The sequence below is a fragment of the Haliotis asinina genome, chromosome 14 (assembly GCF_037392515.1).
Source record: "Haliotis asinina isolate JCU_RB_2024 chromosome 14, JCU_Hal_asi_v2, whole genome shotgun sequence".
Lineage (NCBI taxonomy): Eukaryota > Metazoa > Mollusca > Gastropoda > Lepetellida > Haliotidae > Haliotis > Haliotis asinina.
The window spans coordinates 31,707,604-31,726,857 of record NC_090293.1 but is presented as its reverse complement, the minus strand read 5'-3'; the positions used below and the strand labels follow the sequence as shown (position 1 = coordinate 31,726,857).

The 19,254-nt window shown below is 42.8% G+C and overlaps 1 protein-coding gene across 6 annotated transcripts in view; it reads right to left on the bottom strand.

Annotated features, from left to right (window-relative positions):
- Positions 1 to 19,254, bottom strand: part of LOC137261111 (nitric oxide synthase, inducible-like) — a 51,797-nt gene that overhangs the window by 8,241 nt on the left and 24,302 nt on the right. For all 6 annotated transcript variants that reach the window (XR_010954839.1, XM_067798794.1, XM_067798795.1 and 3 more), the window contains exons 2-22: positions 16,836 to 17,274; positions 15,894 to 16,036; positions 15,114 to 15,276; positions 14,551 to 14,642; positions 13,429 to 13,570; positions 12,589 to 12,728; positions 11,452 to 11,626; positions 11,011 to 11,112; positions 9,573 to 9,767; positions 8,127 to 8,200; positions 7,842 to 7,974; positions 7,023 to 7,127; positions 6,484 to 6,557; positions 6,050 to 6,224; positions 5,356 to 5,500; positions 4,871 to 4,949; positions 3,921 to 4,114; positions 2,966 to 3,135; positions 1,812 to 2,022; positions 1,131 to 1,212; positions 394 to 509 (exon numbers count right to left, since the gene is read on the bottom strand). Coding sequence is in view for 5 of the 6 variants with exons in the window: in XM_067798794.1 (XP_067654895.1) it covers positions 394 to 509; positions 1,131 to 1,212; positions 1,812 to 2,022; positions 2,966 to 3,135; positions 3,921 to 4,114; positions 4,871 to 4,949; positions 5,356 to 5,500; positions 6,050 to 6,224; positions 6,484 to 6,557; positions 7,023 to 7,127; positions 7,842 to 7,974; positions 8,127 to 8,200; positions 9,573 to 9,767; positions 11,011 to 11,112; positions 11,452 to 11,626; positions 12,589 to 12,728; positions 13,429 to 13,570; positions 14,551 to 14,642; positions 15,114 to 15,276; positions 15,894 to 16,036; positions 16,836 to 17,219 (3,094 nt within the window). In the remaining variant the exon portion in view is untranslated. The remainder of the gene's footprint in view (positions 1 to 393; positions 510 to 1,130; positions 1,213 to 1,811; positions 2,023 to 2,965; positions 3,136 to 3,920; positions 4,115 to 4,870; positions 4,950 to 5,355; positions 5,501 to 6,049; positions 6,225 to 6,483; positions 6,558 to 7,022; positions 7,128 to 7,841; positions 7,975 to 8,126; positions 8,201 to 9,572; positions 9,768 to 11,010; positions 11,113 to 11,451; positions 11,627 to 12,588; positions 12,729 to 13,428; positions 13,571 to 14,550; positions 14,643 to 15,113; positions 15,277 to 15,893; positions 16,037 to 16,835; positions 17,275 to 19,254) is intronic.

Genomic DNA, 19,254 nt, shown 5'->3' with positions numbered 1-19,254 from the left:
CTTCCAACACACAGGGAATACAACTTCATTTCACTCAAGCCTCATCAACTGGCGTCTGAAAACATACAAGCGTTCAATCTTAGAACACACAACAAGTGCAACCCCTATTTTAAAATGTGTTAAAAATAACAAATAGAATAAAAAGTCATTAGACTGGGGGTGGGTGTACATTGTCCACTCGACTATACAGGGTCACCTTGTTTAACTCTTTAAGGTGTCATTAGTGTCGGCAAATCCACGTGAAAGGCAAAAAAGACTGGGCCGTATGAAAGAATATTTGTGGGTGTTTATATGGTGTACGAATATCATAAAAGATCTAGAATGGAGGTAAATGGCCTGAGGGTAGATCGGACAAATAAAATGGCCATCACAAATGTACAATGGTTGACTCACTGGACATGTCCACCTGCCGTTGCTGCCAGAAGCTCCTGAAGGGGGCGATACCTGTCCCCGGCCCCACCATCATCACCGGCAACGTCTTGTCCTCCGGGAGACGGAAGTTGGGGGCACTGTCACAGACACAGATTTACACAATCGGTTAAACAAACATTCATTACTTTTGTCGTGAAAGGGTCATTCAATATTTCTAAAAATATGTGATAATATATATTCATCCTATATCGACGGGGCAGCCCTCACACGAGTACGACATATGTGAGGTGTATTTAAGGTGTCCCGGAAAATAACACCAGCGTGAGACGTCACCCACTCTCTCAGAACACTTGAAGACGCGGGTCAGAATTGGTCTTCAGCAAACCCATGCTTGTAGTAAGAAACGACTGACGGGATCGGGTGGTCAGGCTCGCTGACGTGGTTTACACATGTCATTGTATGCCTTTTGCGGAAATCGATACTCATGCTGTTGATCACGAGATTGCCGAGTCGAGACTCGGTTATTTAAATATAGCTAGAGTACTGCTGTGTGCGGCGTAAATCTAAACTCACTCACTAACTCCTCATTTTGCATCACGTGATTGTCTGAACCAAACTCAATCATTTATTGACCTTCGTCAATAGCTAGAAAGCTGTTTAGTGGAGCGCCACACAAACAGTGAAACAAACACTTTCTCGTTCATTATTCGTGTCTACTGATCTATAACAGGGTGGAAGTGACACTGAAGATTACTTACGCTCTGATTGCGCACGGGATGACCTGTCCCACCTCTAATCTGTTCAGCCAGCCAGAACATACACCTTCGTGTTCAGCACCACCTACAGGAACAATTATGTGTTATATTTCATGTCTCAATTACATGTACGTTGATGTTTTTCTTCAATAAAAAGGCCGAACGCCATGCATGACTGGGTGCAACTCATTTCGCAGCTTTGAGAAGCCTACTTTCGCAACACTCAGCAACCAAAACATCCCAGACTGATATCCTCTATACCATATTCAGGGGATATCATGTAATTTTTGAATCATGTTCTTTTTTGTTTGATCGCATGGATTGTTGAATTTCTCTCCAAAAACTTGATCAAATAATCTCAAAACGCGAGGTGAACGCAGTGTGCAAAATAACCACACGTACGCTAGTCCGTGGTTGGTAAAATCAAGCTGGGCCAGTAAATCTCCAGTCACCAACCCGACTGGCTAGTGGTTTTTCATTGGGTCATAACGTAAATATATTACTCTCTCTGACTTGTTATGTTATGATATGGTTTGTTTAGTGTCTACATTCAAATTTCGGGCTTGTGAATTATTTTGTGGGCTGGGAACTTTCAGGCGTAGCTAGCCCGACTGGCATGCAAAGCTTAGAAACCAATTCGCACACTGAGTGTAGGTCAGTTTAGTTGACATGTGTAGGACTGACCTTCAGTCGTGTACTTGAGCACTGCGACAGTGGCGTGCACCTCGTTGGGGTGGGCGTCCTGAGAGGAGCTGATGCTGTAGTAGCGCTGTTTCAGGAGGGGGAGCTGCGTGACCAGCAGCGTGGCGGGTACCCGGAGGGAGGAGAATTCCTTCATCACTTCCAGGACAGTCGGCGCGTGCCTGTCCCTCCATTCCTCATACATGTTGGAATCCTTGAAATGGAACATCAGTAAGATAATAGCTTCGAGTGATGTGATAATCGTCAATATCTAATGCGTCTCTTTAAAACATATTCAGACTCGCCCATCTCACAGACGGATACAAATGCTAAAACATTTAATAAGTCTTGTGTATCTTGCAATTAAAAACACAGATTATTTTTGGATAATGAACATACTAATATAATCAGATCACTATCCGAAATGAATCACTATCGATTCTGGACAGATGACAAACTTCAGCGAAGTAAACGAGCTTGACCACTCGATCCTGTTAGTCGACAAACCGTGGTAGCTGAAGACCAATTATGACTAAGAGATGTACAGGGCTAGTTAAGCATGAGTGAGAGCGTGAGCGCGGTTTTATGCAGCTTTTAGCACTATTCCAGTAATATCACCACTGGGACACGAGAAATTTGCTTTACAAATTTACAAATTGTCCATGTTGGAAATCAAACCCTGGTCTTCGTCGACACGAACGAACGTTTTATCCACTAGGATCCACCCACGCTTTATCCACTAGGATCCACCCACGCTTTATCCACTAGGATCCATCCAATCGCCCGTAGTGAATGAGACTTAGTATAACCGAAACTACCCTACATCTGGCTCCCATACCTTAATCTATGAGTGAGTGGGTGTGTGAGTTGAGTTTTACGCCGCACTCAGCAATATTCCAGCTATATGGCGTCGGTATGTAAATATTTGAGTCTGGACCACACTCCAGTGACCAACAGCATGAGCATCGATCTGCGCAATTGGGAACCGATGACATGTGTCAACCAAGTGAGCGAGCCTGACCACCCGATCCCGTTGGTCGCCTCTTACGACAAGCATAGTCGCCTTTTATAGCAAGCATGGGTTGCTGAAGGCCTATTCTACCCCCGGACCTTCACGGGTCCTCTAATTTCCTCTGATATTGTGTGACTCTACTTACAGTGGCCAGCATGTCCAGCCTGTCCTGGTCCTGGTTATCATCTGCCACAGTGGACAACATCTTCAAGAGCTCCTGAGTCGGGGGCGTGGTCACATCCAGGTACTGTGTGAAGGCGGTTCTCAGAGAGCACGACGGCAGCTTATCCCATATTCCCCACATCTCCGCGATACCTATAATATTGGGTTATTTTCATGTATACTACAAAAAAATGAATAATACCAACAAACAGGTACGTTTCTGTTTCATCTACTCATGGATCCCTCTTATTTCTCTCAATATGATGTTTTGATACAACTGAAGAAGTTTTGCTGAAGAAACGTCAGCAATGTCTTGCACAGCAAGTGGGCGCAACACAATGACCAGAAGGTTCCTCCCTTGTTTTGAATATCATGGTCAAGGCCAACGTATTTTTTTTCAAAGTGTAAACTTACCAAACAAAATGTTTGAGATTACCCGAAAAATTGATGTTCTAACATATAGTTTAAAGTGCCCATTAATCACACCAAAAAGTTACATTTGCCTTATTAGTGAACTAACCACGTTTAAGTCTTTACATGACAGTCACATTTAAGGTGTTCTAATATTTTTCGTTTGAAGTATGTAGTTAAACCTGATGTAAATAATTACTTTTTTTATGGCTAAGGTGTGTGATAATGGTTTAAAGGTGTCCACCCATTTTGTTCTTGGGGCGGGCTGGGGATGTGGTTTGGCCATCAATTTTGTACACATGTACTAGGTGGGGGATAATTGATTTTTGTACATGACATGCAGGAGGGGTCAGTTCCATTCTACATACAAAAAGTATATACAATTTAGCGCGCCCCCTCTCTTTCTTCCCCCTTACACACACACACACACACACACACACACACACACACACACACACACACACACACACACACACACACACACACACACACACACACACACCAATAAATTATGAATGGCCCCTTACCTCGCGCTCTAGTATCCTCTCTCATCATCTCTATCCGCATGATCTGACTGGCAAGGGGCGCCTCGTGCAGACGGGACAAGATACCTTCCACCATTTCCGGTGGATTGGAAGGAAATATAGCGAGGTGGTCACCTGGGCTGTAATTCATGGCACTGTTAGAATCAGTCTCCAGCCGAACCAGGATAGTTTGCCGCCTGTAACAACATGGTGATTCTTTCTTCAGTGACAAAGAGTGGTATGGGAAGGGCAAGTAGAGAAAATATAGAAAACAAAACAAAACAAAACAAAAAAAAAATTAAAAAAAAACAACAACAAAACCCAAGAACATCCAGAACAAAACAAACGGACCCCCCCCCCCCACCCAAAAAAAAAAATAACCCCCCCAAAAAAACAAAAAACAAAACAAAACAAAAAAACAAAAAAACAAAACAAAAACAAATAAAAAAACCCCAGCAAAATGATACACCAGACCAACACAAATACACCAACTACCCTGCTCACCCCAGAAAACCAGTTAGATTCCATGTGCGAGTAGGCAAATCATCTTTTTGTTGATACAGACTTTGGCTCATCTGGACTGGGCGTTTTGAAAACTAACTCTGGTTACCTGACCTGTTTTCAGTGGGCACCTCACATATTGTGAGTTAAACTGATAAACCGGCTGTATGTACTCATCACAGACCCCCTGTTATGCGAGAATTAAAGATTTTTTTAAATCATAAAACTTTTGAGATGACCCCTGACTTGAAACGCTTCACTGATATATTGTACTATGAAACGTTTCAAGTTGGGGTCATCTAAAAATTGTATAGTTTAAAAAAAATCTTTAATCCTCGTAGTGGCACGAGGGCCTGTGGAAGACATGGGTATACGGAGGCCCATATAACACCTTTGAACTTGGCTAAAGCCTGATGGTACAGATACAGAGTGTTTAAAGTGCAAGTACATACGGTGACGAAGAAGACTGGAGCTGTCTCCTCTCGAGCACCTTACATGGCACCACTTGTTTGTTGTTCAGCTTGCCTAGAACTGAAAGAAGAAAAACAGGGTGAATGAACACTGCATCGTGTCGCAACACTACAGTAATTACAACACGATTGCAAATACTTTAGCTGAGTCATTTCTTTCCTGTTCAGGGGCGGTGGGGTGGCCTAGTGGTTAATGCGTTCGGACGTCACGCCGAAGTTCCGGGTTCGTTTCTGCACATGGGTACAACGTGTGAAGCCCATTTCTTGTGTCCATCGCCGTGGTATTGCTGGAATATTGCTACAAGCGGCGTAGAATTAAACTCACTCTCTCTCTCAGTCTTTCCTATTCTTTAGGGCTGGTTGATTGAAAAAGCAAGGATTCCAGACTCTTGACAGCCTGTGTAGAAGGATCATTTCATATTGTAAAAGCTAAATGTAAGACAGGTCTCCGGATTGGCAAGGTTTACCTGTATACACGTCCCCCTCCTCCGCGTCAGGAAGTTCTGCTATACGGAATTTGTCTGGCGTCCACGTGTCGTCGCTGATGGACAGGTGGTCGTCGAGGTTGTCTATGTCCAGGTCACCCTCCACCCGGAACTCTCTCAGGGAGGCCTGTCGTTTAGAACGTGGTTTATGAGGGTACCATTGGCTGGTTTGTTGTTCAAAGCCATATTCAGCAATATTCCAGCTATATGGTGGCGGTCTGTGAATAATCGAGTCTGGACTAGACTGTCCAGAATCAACAGCATGAGCATCGACCTACATAAATGGGATGTGATGACGTGTGTCAACCAGGTCAGCTAGTCTGACCATCCGATCCCGTCAGTCGCCTCTTACGGCATATAGGAATCATAATACAGTTCTGCAGACATTTGGTCCACTCTACAAAGACAATACTGGAGTTTTCTGTCTTTTTATCAGACCACAATCTTGCATTATTTAAAAGTGTATTCTAACTTTACAAGTCTGAGAGAGTGATGTATTTACAAAATGACCCACTTAAAGTCGGATTAGTGAATGCGCAAACTTACTGGCCAAACTAGATTTTCACTAGCCATGGGCTACCGAGCCAGTGGCTATTTCGCACAACTCGCTCTTGATACAACTCGCTCTTGATACTGAACGTAATCATTATCTGTCGACCATGAATCATGTTCTCACCTTAAAGGCGTGATGGGCCCAGGTCTTGAAGGATTGCTCCTGTCCACTCAGTTCGTCCCCTTCTCCGGTCTCCAGGATCTTCTGACCTCCCAGGTCACCCAGCAACGAGTCCAGGAAGTGACCGAAAGCGCAAAAATTGGGGTAGGCCCTCGACCCAAGTCCAAACACTCCGTATCTTCATAATTGGAACGAAAAGTGAAATGATGTTAAGTTGGCATTGAACCTAACTCAGATATTTCCACTTACATTTTAACCTTCCATTACTTGTTCAGTGAGTATGTTTCTCAGTTCAAGGAAATCATTTATTACCAAAGGACTAGTATTGGCTGAATATAGCTTTATACGCCACTTCATATTGGAATACCATCTATGATTCAAAGATCTAGGCTATCGTTAGGGACAGAGAGGAAATGGGCAGGAAAAATTTAAGGTACCTGATGTCTTTTAGCGGTCCTCCTCCATCAAGAGATTCCGACTGTCTGTATTTCTCCAGGCTCTTGGCAAAAGGCTGGATATGGCGGAATAAACGATTGTCTCGAATAAGGTACAACAGATTAACACATAAATATAAGGGAAATATGAGAGATCACACGAAAGAACAAGTGTTCGTTTATTTTTTCCAGGTTACTTTTCACAATGTTTGTATCGTACACCTTGTGAAGAAACTTGGAAAAAATAAACGAACACCTGTGCATTTACTTGATCCCTAATTCTTTCCCTCAGTATATTAACTCCTTCTTTCGCTCAGTGTATCCGTCTATTCTATCTTTCTAACCCTTCTACTTATTTCTCCACCTATCCATTCAGCCCCACTCTCACTCAACCTCTATCATTCCTCTTTCTTCTCTTGTTATTTCTCCTTTTTCCACAGTCTACGCAATCTTCCGTTTTCACATTTACCCCCTCACCTTCCCTACCATCTTGTCATCCCATCCTTCTATCAACAAACACCTTTCAAAACAGTGATACCCACCTCGCCATTCTCCGGGCCGTCGCCGTTGCCGAAGGTGCTGGTGACGACGAGGATGAGGTCGTACTGCTGCAACTCAGTCAGGTCGATGTCCTCCATGCAGACGACCTGTAAGAAGGAGATGGCATAATCAACTGCCTGACAACTCGTCGTAATATATCACAAAGGTGTACCATGTAGGAACCTCTAACCCGCCATCTTGCATAATGTTTCTTTGGAAGACATTAAATATTCTTTCTGAACATCTATCACGTATGCAGACACACATGAACATTTGACACAAACACCTGGCACCCTGACATTGATCTTCCCCTGGTATTCGCTTTCAAGAATGTCTGATTTCAACGATTGGCGCACGGACACTATAGAGCCAGAAAGTATGTCACGGCACTTCGCGAGACCTTAGTACTTCCGGTGACAAACAGCGTTGTCAGCTGACCGCAAGAAACCGATGAACCTTGCACGAATAACGAATTTCCGTTCTAGCCATCCTCATATTGGCCAACTGTTACGTGAACGAGTGAGTGAGTTTTATACTTGGTTGCAAGTGGTTGTACACATGGTGTAACGGCATATTTGGCGGTCGCATAATTAGGTTGTTGAATACACGCTTGTCAAAGGAAATTTAATACCAGAAATACCTGGGCCCCGTCACAAAGGGAGCCTGGAACCAGCTTAGTACCGGAAGTAGCGCCTCGTGAGAATTACAGGCCCTAAACAGCAATTTCGACCTGACCAGCCCTTGCACACTGACACTGCAATGGATGTACTACTCTTGAATGTCTGACGCAACCATATGGTGTGCTGACACTACAAACGTACCCTGGTAGAAAAGGCACGCTTGAATGTCTGACTCAGCCGATTTGAGAAGCGCTCTGATCTGCCTGTCTCTGTGGCGTACAAGATGATGCACTTGATGTGGCTGGCGACTGCCTTGGTCTGCGCTTTGGCCAGACTGCGGAGAAAATAAGTATTGGTGACAACACATGTTGTTTCAAGGAGATCTTGGTGATATTGTAAGAGCTGTAATTACAGTAACTGCACCTAATGACAAAATACTCATTAAAGATCGAAAGTTGTGTTCTGTGGACTGCTGGGGGTACACACCTTTTTTGTCGTGCTTCCAGGTATCTTTGTTTTAGGTTCCTGTCTTTCCATATATGCGCCACCCAAGCGTCTTCCTGTAATACACACGAACATGGTCTTTCAGTGGACACGAAATATGAAACGGAGTACGTGACATTGACTATTGAGTCATATTAACATACATGTAGAGATTCTTCAGTACATGGCACGGGAATATTGGGTCATATTCACATACAGGTAGAGATTGTTCAGCATAGGACACGGGCATATAGGGTCATTGACATACAGGTAGAGATTGTTCAGCATAGGACAGGGGCATATAGGGTCATTGACATACAGGTAGAGATTGTTCAGCATAGGACACGAGAATATTGGGTCATATTAACATACAAGTTGAGCTTGCTGAACACAGAACATACACCTAGTGCATACACCTAGTTGCGGGTACAGCAACGTGCAGTAAACTTGGACAAAGTACTGTGACTATGTATCCCAGTCAACCCAGCTGTGAACTGAGTATCTTGCTAGGATGAGAGAGCCACTATATAACTCGGTGAGCCTAGTGGCAGCAAGAGTTGTATACTCCGCAGGGAGTTGAGATTGATAATACGATGTGACGCTGAGACGGACATCCAATGATCGAGGCAAAACAAATACCAGCGCCTTCAGCAAGCAATAGTCGCATGGATATGTGTGCTATATAAATATCCTATAAGATATAAGAAATAAGTTTGTTGAGTATGGCACATGGGAATATGTTAACATACAAGTAGAGATTGGTGTATGTTGGACATGGGAATACAGGGTCATATTAACACACCGATAACGATTGTTCAGCGTAGGACATGGGGATATGTTGTACATGGAATATAGGAATATAGAGCCACATTAACACACAGGCATTGTTGCATACAGGACAATCTAGGGTAGAATAGGTCTTCAGCAACCCATGCTTGCCACAAAAGACGACTATGCTTCTCGTATACTATCGGGTGGTCAGACTCGCTGACACATGTCATCGGTTCCCAACTGCGCAGATCGATGCCCATGCTGTTGATCACTGGATTTTCTGATCTAGACTCGATCATTTACAGACTGCCGCCCTATAGCTGGAATATTGCTGATTGCGGCGTGAAACTAACACGCAATATAGGATACAGGACTGATAGAGATTACTTCATGAAGATATAGGGTCATTTCATCATGTCTTTAGAGATTGTTTTGTACGTGACATGACATATAAGATCATCTGTATTCAATACAACGTGAAGAGATTGTTGTGTACGTGACATGACGTATAGGCTCATGTGTATACAATACAAAGTGTAGAGATTGTTGTGTACGTGACATGACATATAGGCTCATCTGTATACAATACAACGTGTAGAGATTGTTGTATTAAAATATGGACAACGATTGTGGAGCATAGAACATGACATATAGGGCAAACAGAATCTGAATCGCTACCTGGTACTCATAGGAAGGTTTGAGCTTGTAGATCATCATCTCTTGGTGAAACACCTCGGTCTGACTGCCGCTCATAGGGGGCACCACCCACACCCAGTCGGCGGGGCACCCCCCTCGAAGACGCTGTTCGTTCTGCAAGTGCTGGATGAAGGACTCGGACGCTGTGTGGTGGTCAACAATAGTCGCACCTGCCGACTGTGGCGGAACAAGAACGACATCACCAACGACGAAATACGAACAATCTAAACATGTAGGTTTCTATAATGGAACAGTTAAATAAATCAAGCTTTAATATAATAGTAGACTCCCAAAGAGTCACTGGTAGTTAAAATCTAGCAAGTCCTTACTGAGGGTATTGACGAGCAGCATAATGTTCAAAAGGCGAAGCAAATTAAAAACGACAGTTCCTAATCTTCCGTCTGCGGATTCTTCATATGACCTTCAGGACGTCGCCTGCCTATCCTGATATTTAGGTCCATTCTCTCGTCCCCTCCAGTATCAGAGCATTCAACAATAACTCAATTTATTTTTGTAAACAGTTGATTTCTTAACAGTAATCTCTTTATCTTTAAATGCTCTACTTTTCGTTCCTTACTTAATTGTATTTTCACAGTGTTTATCCCAACCAATAGTGTGTTACCCAGCTGTGTCTTGCATTATCACTGTTACCTATTTCTTAGACGATACCGAGCGGTGGGGTAGCCTAATTGTTAAAGGGTTCGCTCGTCTAGAAGAAGATCAGGGATCGATTTCCAAAATGAGTACAATGCAAGAAGCCCATTTCTGGTGTTCCCCGGCCGTGATATTGCTGGAATATTGCTACAAGCAGAGTAAGGACAGCTCAGTCACCCACTCTAAGACGATACTTTATGTTACATTCTTGCTCTCATTTTTACAATGCGATTCTCACAATTATCTGTTCTTAGACATCAGTTTCGGTTACATTCTCAGCGCTATGGTACAACTGCTCTCATACTGAATTCCATTCATGTCGTGTACTGCATTTTATCATTTTGAAATACGCTCATTTATAATGAAACAAAAATTTCACATTGAAAATAAAATCTGATCTTAGCGCCGCTTGACATTTGGCTGAATTAAACCACTCCACTCTTGTTAACGTTTTTGAGTGACATGCTTATAGTTGGAGAGTCAGATAAGGACAAACTTTATGGATGAGCAACTTATTCAGGTGGTGCGTATCGTTTAGTCGTATACTTGCTTGATAACGATGCAAGAATCTGTTTCGAAAGAAACGTTACATCACCTGAATAAAGAAGACGCTCATCTTTGAATTTTGTCCTTTTTCTCCATTCTGGTTTTGATATTAACCACAGAGAGTAACTCCTTAAAAGTCATCAGTAAATGAAGTCATTGTCTGTTGTTGACTATGTTGAAAAGATCGCGAAGAGTACCAAGTTCCTAACATCACGCGTACCTGGAAGCTATGTAGCACGGCAATGTTGACCTCCACCAGGGCACGGTCACGCCACAGTGAGGAGCTTGTCTCAGTGTTGAGGCCCATCTTAGTTGCAACTTTCTGAAACAAATGACACAAGGAATTGATTATGAGATCTCATAATGTAGCATACTCATCTCGCTATTTGTACAGAAATTTGACCATCTAAACATGAGGCAAAGACCATTATTTCTCGATGGTATTCTGCAACGAGTGAGACGTTCTGTCTAGCGGGGCATCACCTACCCGACTGACGTTGTATCTACGGTCGTCACAGTCGTCCACGTGGTATATCAACTACCCAACTGACTTCGTATCTACGGTCGTCACAGACGACCACGTGGTACATCAATTACCCGAATGACATAACTCCGCCACAGGCGTATCACTGAAGCACACACGACGCGGCAGATCAATTACCTCAGTTATGTTGTATCTGGCAACGTCACAAAAGTTCCTTGCACCGACCTCCGTGCTCAAGTACCAGCCGTTGAAAGGAACTGCGGGAAACTCAAGTCCACCGCAGTCTAGCACCATCTTTGACACACCCGGCAAAGCAAACCACTTCAACCCTAGCTCTTCAAACCACGTGTATCTAGAATAGTAAAGAATTTATATGTATGTATAGTCCTAAGATGATAAAACCGTCTCCGTGAATAATACATTCAACCCGGTGTCGCCCCAGTAAATTTATTACTCGCACTGGATTTATAGAGTTATTGATAACAAAAATATAGTTTTTATGCCCTCGGAAACCGAACTTCCTGCTTTATGTGCCGATACTGAGTGAGTTTAGTTTTACACTGCACTCAGCAATATTCCAGCTATATGGCAGCGATCTGTTAATAATTGAGGCTTGACCAGACAATCCAGTGATCAAAATTTTAAGTCATACAATCCCGTTAGCCGCCTCATACGACATGCCTGTGTTACCAAATATCTATGGGTAGCCTAGTAGTTAAAACGTCCGCTCGTCACGCCGAAGACCGGGTTCGATTCCCCACATGGGTACAATGTGTGAAGACCATTTCTGGTGTTCCCCACTGGAATATTGGTATAGGCGATGTAAAACTAAACTCACACTCCTCTGACGCAAGGAAATCGGAGCAATCCATTTTCAGGAAATTATATAAATCATCGTTCGGTCAAATGACGTTAGTATTCAGATATGCGAACATTATACATGTGAAGTGACTCAGATGTTTAGGTGGTCCCTCATCACGAGGTTCGACTCCACTTACATGTAAAGCCATTTCTGATGTACCCCATCGTGGTACTAAAAAGTAAGTTTCTGTTTCAGCAATAGTCCTTCTACATGGCGTCGGTTTCGAAATAATCCAGTCTGCACCAGAGAGTCCAGTGATCACATGCGTCAGCATCAATTTGAATGCGATGACTTGTGTCAGCCAAACCTAACCACCAGATCCCGTTATTCGCCTTTTACGACAGGGGTGTGTGAAGTTCAATTTAACCGGGATCTTTTACGGGTGGGACTAATCAGCCTATGGCTAAAATGAGTGAAGTCAGTATGGGTGCAATAACAAATGTTGCACTAACTTTGGGTGTTTGATCTGCACTTCAAATACCAGCTTCTCGGGAATGTCAAACACTTCTGGGTCTTCACCTGCAGCCGATACAACAATTGGCAACACGTCAAACATCCCTCCCTTTCCGTGCCATCCCAGCGCTTCGCATATCTGGGGAAGAGGTAAGACAATGGTGCATTTAAAGTTAGGCCTTGGATATTCTGGAGGTAAGATAGGAATATAAAGTACCTTAAAATTACAGTGCAAATGTAGCGACGCGTGTATACATGTATGCATATATGTGCATGCGCGTGTGTTTGTGTCTGCCTATGTGTGTCTGTGTGTTTCTCTCTCTGTATCTGTGTGTCTCTTGTCTGTCAGGCCCAGGACTAATCCAGGGTCTCCTTTTACGAAGCAACCTTTACTAAGGTTAACCCTAACTCCCATTCTTAACATTGCACTAAGGTTACCTTAGACTTAGGTAATCTTGGTGCAGTGTTAAAGAATAGGAGTTAAGGTTAACCTCAGTTATGGTTGCTTTGTGAAAGGAGCCCCTGGTTTGTAGTGCTATCTCATTGAAACAAAAGACAACAGTCGGATATTGCCTGTGTGGCAATGATAAGCAAATTCAACGCCCATTGTTACTACGTCACAGGGGATACTACCCAATTTCTGGATGGAACGTATGTCGACCTAGGAGGTTCTCAGAATTCTAATGTCATTGGGCTTTTTTTTACGTCAAAATACCTCAAGTCTTCCTCGAAGATGATTTAATCCCCCTAAAGCTATATATTGAGCTGAAAAGAGAATTTACCCCCTCCCTCCCTCTTCCCACCGCCCCACCATTCTTGCATCTTGAATGTCAACCAACCTCAGTGAACTCAACGTTGGCGGGATCGCCGATGACACTGCCGTCGGGCTGACGGTAGCCGGCGTACAGGATCACTTGATTGTTCCATACCCTGAAGTCCTCCCTTCTGGAGCTACGCTTGGGAAACACCGTGATTGTGGACCTAAAATGGAACAAAGCAAAAACTAACAGTAAACAATACCAAAAACTGTATTCTCTTCTTCACGGGTACCCTTTCACTGCTTGTTGCCTAGTTCTTGTTATCTCAATCTGTGACAAAGGGCCAGAATGATGTTTGCCAGTTTACTGAACACGGCGGGGGACATCAGAAATGGGCTTCACACACAGTGCCCATGAGGGACATTGAACCCGAGAGAACACCTTAACCACTTGCCTACCCTACCGCCCCTTTAATGTTTCTTAAAAGTGTTTTGTGTCACAAAAACACACGAGTGAGTTATACAGGCCCTGAAATAAACATAATAAAATAAATACTCAAGTATTTAACTGTTTTATTCGTTTTTAGGCCATGGGCCCATGTACGTCTGTGAACATTAACACTGTGATATAGCATTAGTGACAATGATTATGCACTGCGGAGAGACAAACAATGTTTAACATATTTTGCTACATTGAGTATGGTTTGATGATCTTTACTACATACTAGTTGCTTATATGAGTTGGTTGTTTGAATAGGCAACTCATCTAATCGAAGCAAACACATCTCCTCAACTCCCAGTTTCTAATATTCATGACATAATATTCTGTATCAAAGCATGATTTTAACTGGAGATAATGTTTTAACCTATAAGATGTACTTATGTTATCAAACATTACTTGCACATTACACTCACATATGCGTTGCTTAAACAGCATTAAAAACCTATCCATATCGCCAATATCCTGAAACCACCACACATCACCAAATCGAAAGCTGGAAAGTAGCTGCCTTAGACCACTCGCCCATGTTGTCCTGCCAGATTCATTTATCCAAGTACGCCCATGTAAGTCTAGAAAATGTGGCAAGTCTGATTTCCACAGTTTCGGCAAATTAGGAAAGTCTGGCCTCCTTTTCATTCGACTTTAAGATTATGTTTGCTGAATATCATGTTCATTTCAGAGACAAGATGTTAATATTTTTACCTGAGGTTACCGTTATTGGTGGCGTACTCAAGATGGGAACATATGGCTTCAAACATTCCGCGGGCAGTGGACACGTGACGAGCGTCCATCACCTGCAAATAGTGACATAGTGAGAGGAGAGAGTGAGTAATGTACACGTACTGACTGAAAGCACCTGGGACATACACTGACATGTTGTTGTTGCCTAAAGCCGCACTCAGCAATATTTCAGCTCTATGTCCGTAAATAATCGACTCTTGGCTGGACAAACCAGTGGTCAACAGTATGAGTATCATCTACGCAAATGGAATTCAATGACATCTGTCAGCCAAGTCCAATGCCGTTAGTCGCCTCTTACGACAAACATGGGTTACTGAGGACCAATTCTAGCCATAGCCTTCACAACCAACCAACAAGCCAAATCTGGCGCAGGATGTCAATATAGCAGAAACTTGTAGATGCTTGTAAAGAATACTTTGTCTTAGAGACATACATTCTGTCAATGATCCCGGGCTACGGATTCTTATTATGACAATAGTGCCGCTACCAAATAAGCCAGTTTTGGTTTCGGCCAATAGTCTCACCTTCAGTTTTGACCACTGGATTCGTCCTATACACCGTGGAGCGTTTCGCCACGCTGTCTTCACGCCGAAGGTCAGCTCTTCCAAGGTCAGGTCATAGGTCCCGGATGTAAGTATGTCTTCTTCAACTTCTGCCCACCTCTTTCTATGACGCTCTGAGTCAAAACTGTAAGAAGGAACTTGAAATCAAGTGATGCCATGAAAAGCCGAACATGTACCAGTCTTATATAGCGTTTCGCTTGGTTGATATTTATGCCTGTATTGGCCTGCAGTAAATAACCACAAATAAAATCAGCAATGGCATCGCGATTATGCCCAACATCGTTGGATCATTTTGGATAATTATGAAGTGTCGTATTTTCATCATGAGTCTTGTCAACAGACTCATCAAACATTTAAATGTGTGCAGTAATGCACAATACATCACTGTATAATACTTCAATTGGTTACATAATATTATTAATGTCAACAAATGAAATTTTCAGATTATCTAGTGAGTGAGTATAGTTTTACGCCGCTTTTAGCAATATTCCAGCAATATCACGGCGGTCGACACCAGAAATGGGCTTCACACATTGTACCCATGTGGGGAATCGAACCCGGATCTTCAGAGTGAAGAGTGGTGCTTTACCCATTAGGCTATCCCATCGCCCCCGGTGTAGGAAGTACCCCTGTGAAGACACGATACCACACCACCTGTTGTTGCACGATACGCCAAGGTTTTGTACTGTTGCATGTTGTTATTGTGATTACTGTGATTAACGGGATGTTTCTAGTAAATACCTTTTCAAAGAAGTGTAATACTGGTCTATGAAGTCTTTCGCATGGGTAAGAAGTTCCTCTCTTGGCCTGGGCGATTGAGGATGTTTCATGTCGTCGTTCAACATCGTTGAACCCATGCACAGGTTTTCTGAACAGATCCCACTCTGAAAATGAATGAATGGATAAATCTACCGGCGTTTTTAAACATGCATTTCAGCAAGCGCTTATAAGTGAGTGAGTGCGTGGATGACTGGGTGAGTGGGTGGGTGGGTGAGTGAGTGAATGAGTGAGTGGATGGGTGAGTGAGTGAGTGGGTGGATGGGTGGTTGAGTGGGTGAGCGGGTGGGTGGACTAGAGGGTGAGTAGGTGAGTGAGCGAGAGAGTGAGCGATGGTTTAACGCCGTTTGTGTGAGTATCCTAGGAGACCACCATAAGTGAGCTCAACATATTGTACCTAATCGAACCCGGGCTACGGGGAACGAACGTTTTAAACACCAGGTTATCCCACCGCCCCTATACTTACGTCTACATAATATTCACCCTATTACCATTAGTTATCTACAACTATATATCAGCAGTAGTACAACTATCAATAAAACTACACTATACTGGCAGCATTACAATTACACGATACTGATAGTATGACAACTATAATCACAACTATATGATAGCTGCTGTATTTTCTAACTAGTTATATACTGGCGACGTTACAACTATTTTTATAACTTATTACTACTCCTTGACAGTAGCTGTATTACAACTGGTTATAGATGACAACATGATACCGGCGGTCTTACAACTATAATTACAACTTTGTGATAGTAACTGTATTACAACTAGTTAATGATGAATGCGCGGTACTGACGGTGTTACAACTATATGTACAACTAGTTGATAGCAACTATATTACAACTAGATAATGATGACTACATGATGCTTGTGGCAGTACAACTAGTTACACACCTGAAGCTGCTTCTTATGCAGTGTGTCCACTGATGAGGTTCCATCCAGGTAGTTCTTCAAAGAGGTCACTTTGTTAGCTGTTGAGCCATGATGCATTACAGGACACTTTGGGGGCTGATAATTTGTCAAAGACGTCATATGGTTCGTTGTGGACACGCCGTTCGTCAAATGCGACTTCTCCTGGGGCATAAAAGTGATGTTTGGATTTGTTGAAGACGCAAGCAACGTCACTCCGTTTCCGGTCTTCTGGCCAATGGCGGCTTCAGACGTGATAACGGCAGACTCCTCCTCACTTCTTGACGAGGGTGGGACTCGTCGCTTCCTCCTCAGACAACACAACGCCGATGAACAGAGTTCAGCAGTGACGTAACCAGCAGCAGACATGGCGTGAAGGTCAAGGCCAGCGTAATATGCAGCTCCTTGTCGGAGTCACTGAATTCTGGGAATATAAAGACACTTGATAAACAAAGTGAAAAAAGGTGCGATTTTCTTCGTGGGATATGTTACTGGTCGTATATTGAGGTGTCCATTTCTGGTGTCCCCCGTCGTGATGTTGCTGGAATATTGCTTAAAGCGGCGTAAAACCAAACTCAGTCTGTGTATAACGAGGCACAACATAATTAATAATGGCTCACTGAGGGACCATTACCTCCATCAAAATTGTGGTGAGCGGCTGAGTTTAGTTTTATGCCGCTTTTAGCAATATTCAAGCAATGTCACTGAGGGGGAAACCAGAAATGATCTTTAACCACCCGGCAACACCACCGTCCCAGAACAGAGGGCAGGTTGTACAAATTATGCACCGTTCCGAAAATAGTTCCGAAATGACAAAGCGGGACTCGGATGGTGCCGAGTTGTTTCGCTTTGTCGTTCCAGGCATCGGACATCGGAAGTTCGAAAACCGGTTGTCTTGAGCAACTTATGCTTGTATTCCAATTACGCAGATCGGTGCTCATGCCGTTGATCTCTGGACCGTCTTGTCAAGGATCGAATATATACATGTCGTTGCCATCTGGGTGGAATATACTAGTAGCTAGTGCACTGTTAAACCAGAAACAAACATCCTGGGTTTCATGTCTAATACCATCAATACTTCGAGGTCTGCGGAATTGAACAACCGAGAAGAGAACTCGCCCAGAAATAAAAAAGACTGTTCTGTCTCCAGCCACCCAGCCTGCCTACAAGTTTCAAAAGCAATACAACACATCAATTCACGCCAAGAAATCAGCCAGGTCCCTATTCTCTCTGGAAACATCTCACAAAGTCAGTCGAGTTAGACCTGGTCTTCAGCAACCCATGCTTGTTGTAAGAAGCGACTAACTTGTCTGACACGTGTCTTCGTATAGCAGTTGCGTAGACCAATGCTCATGCTATTGATCACTAGATTGTTTACAGATCCCCCCCGTATATATGGAATATTGCTGAGCGCAGCGTATGTCCACAAAAAGGACAAAATGTAACATCTAGAAACATCATCAGTTTTCGATTGAGCTTGTTATGTTTATCGGTAAATAAAGGCAGATGATTTGCAACAGAAAGATGTTGAACATGTCCATTATGCAACTCAGCTGTAGGGGATGACATTTACTTCACTTCTGTATACCAACAGTATACTGATTTAAGAAAATAATATGTCCCAAATAATTATCTGTAAAAATATGAGCCTATTATATCCGTCCAAATGGAAAATTTAATAGGATTTACGTAAAACATGCTTTTATCTGAATCGTAATTTAAATTTTTCATGAAATGTCTGAAATTTGGTGCACAATTGCAACTTTTATTTCTCCTTTGAAGTGGGAAGTATTAACTGTCAATAATACCTATGGCTGAAAGAATAACAACATTAAAAATGAAAACATGACAGACCTCAAGATGAATTTCTTCAACCTTGAAAATGAAGAGGACGCTGGCATGGAACATCACACAGATTGTTTGACCGACCTAACTAAATGTATGATAATTCGCCGGCTGTTTCACGTCATGTGGCAAAACAAAAAAATAATCTTAGTGTTGGCCAGACAATATGAAACTGACCTGCAAAGGCCTTTCCAAACCATATGTCCGACATTGATCCTAAATGAACTCAAAAGGTGAACATTATTGGCCTTCATTGTGATAAATATTGACAACGCCCGCTAGAAAACAACATGGTGTCATCGAGAGGCAAGATATGCTTCGACGATCTTAAGAAGATCACAGCTGAAATATATTTTGACATAAGGCTGCAAACAAGGGGAAAAATAAAACGCGTCACTATGGTGCATTCTTTTATGTTTCGCATGGACATTCTGATCTAAATTTGGATCTGTCGACCTTTTGGCTTAAAATTTATTTTCGTATCTACATAAAATAAGAAGACAAAATCAATAATACATCTTGATATGAAGTTGGCGCCCTCGGTCTATTGGTTTAATAT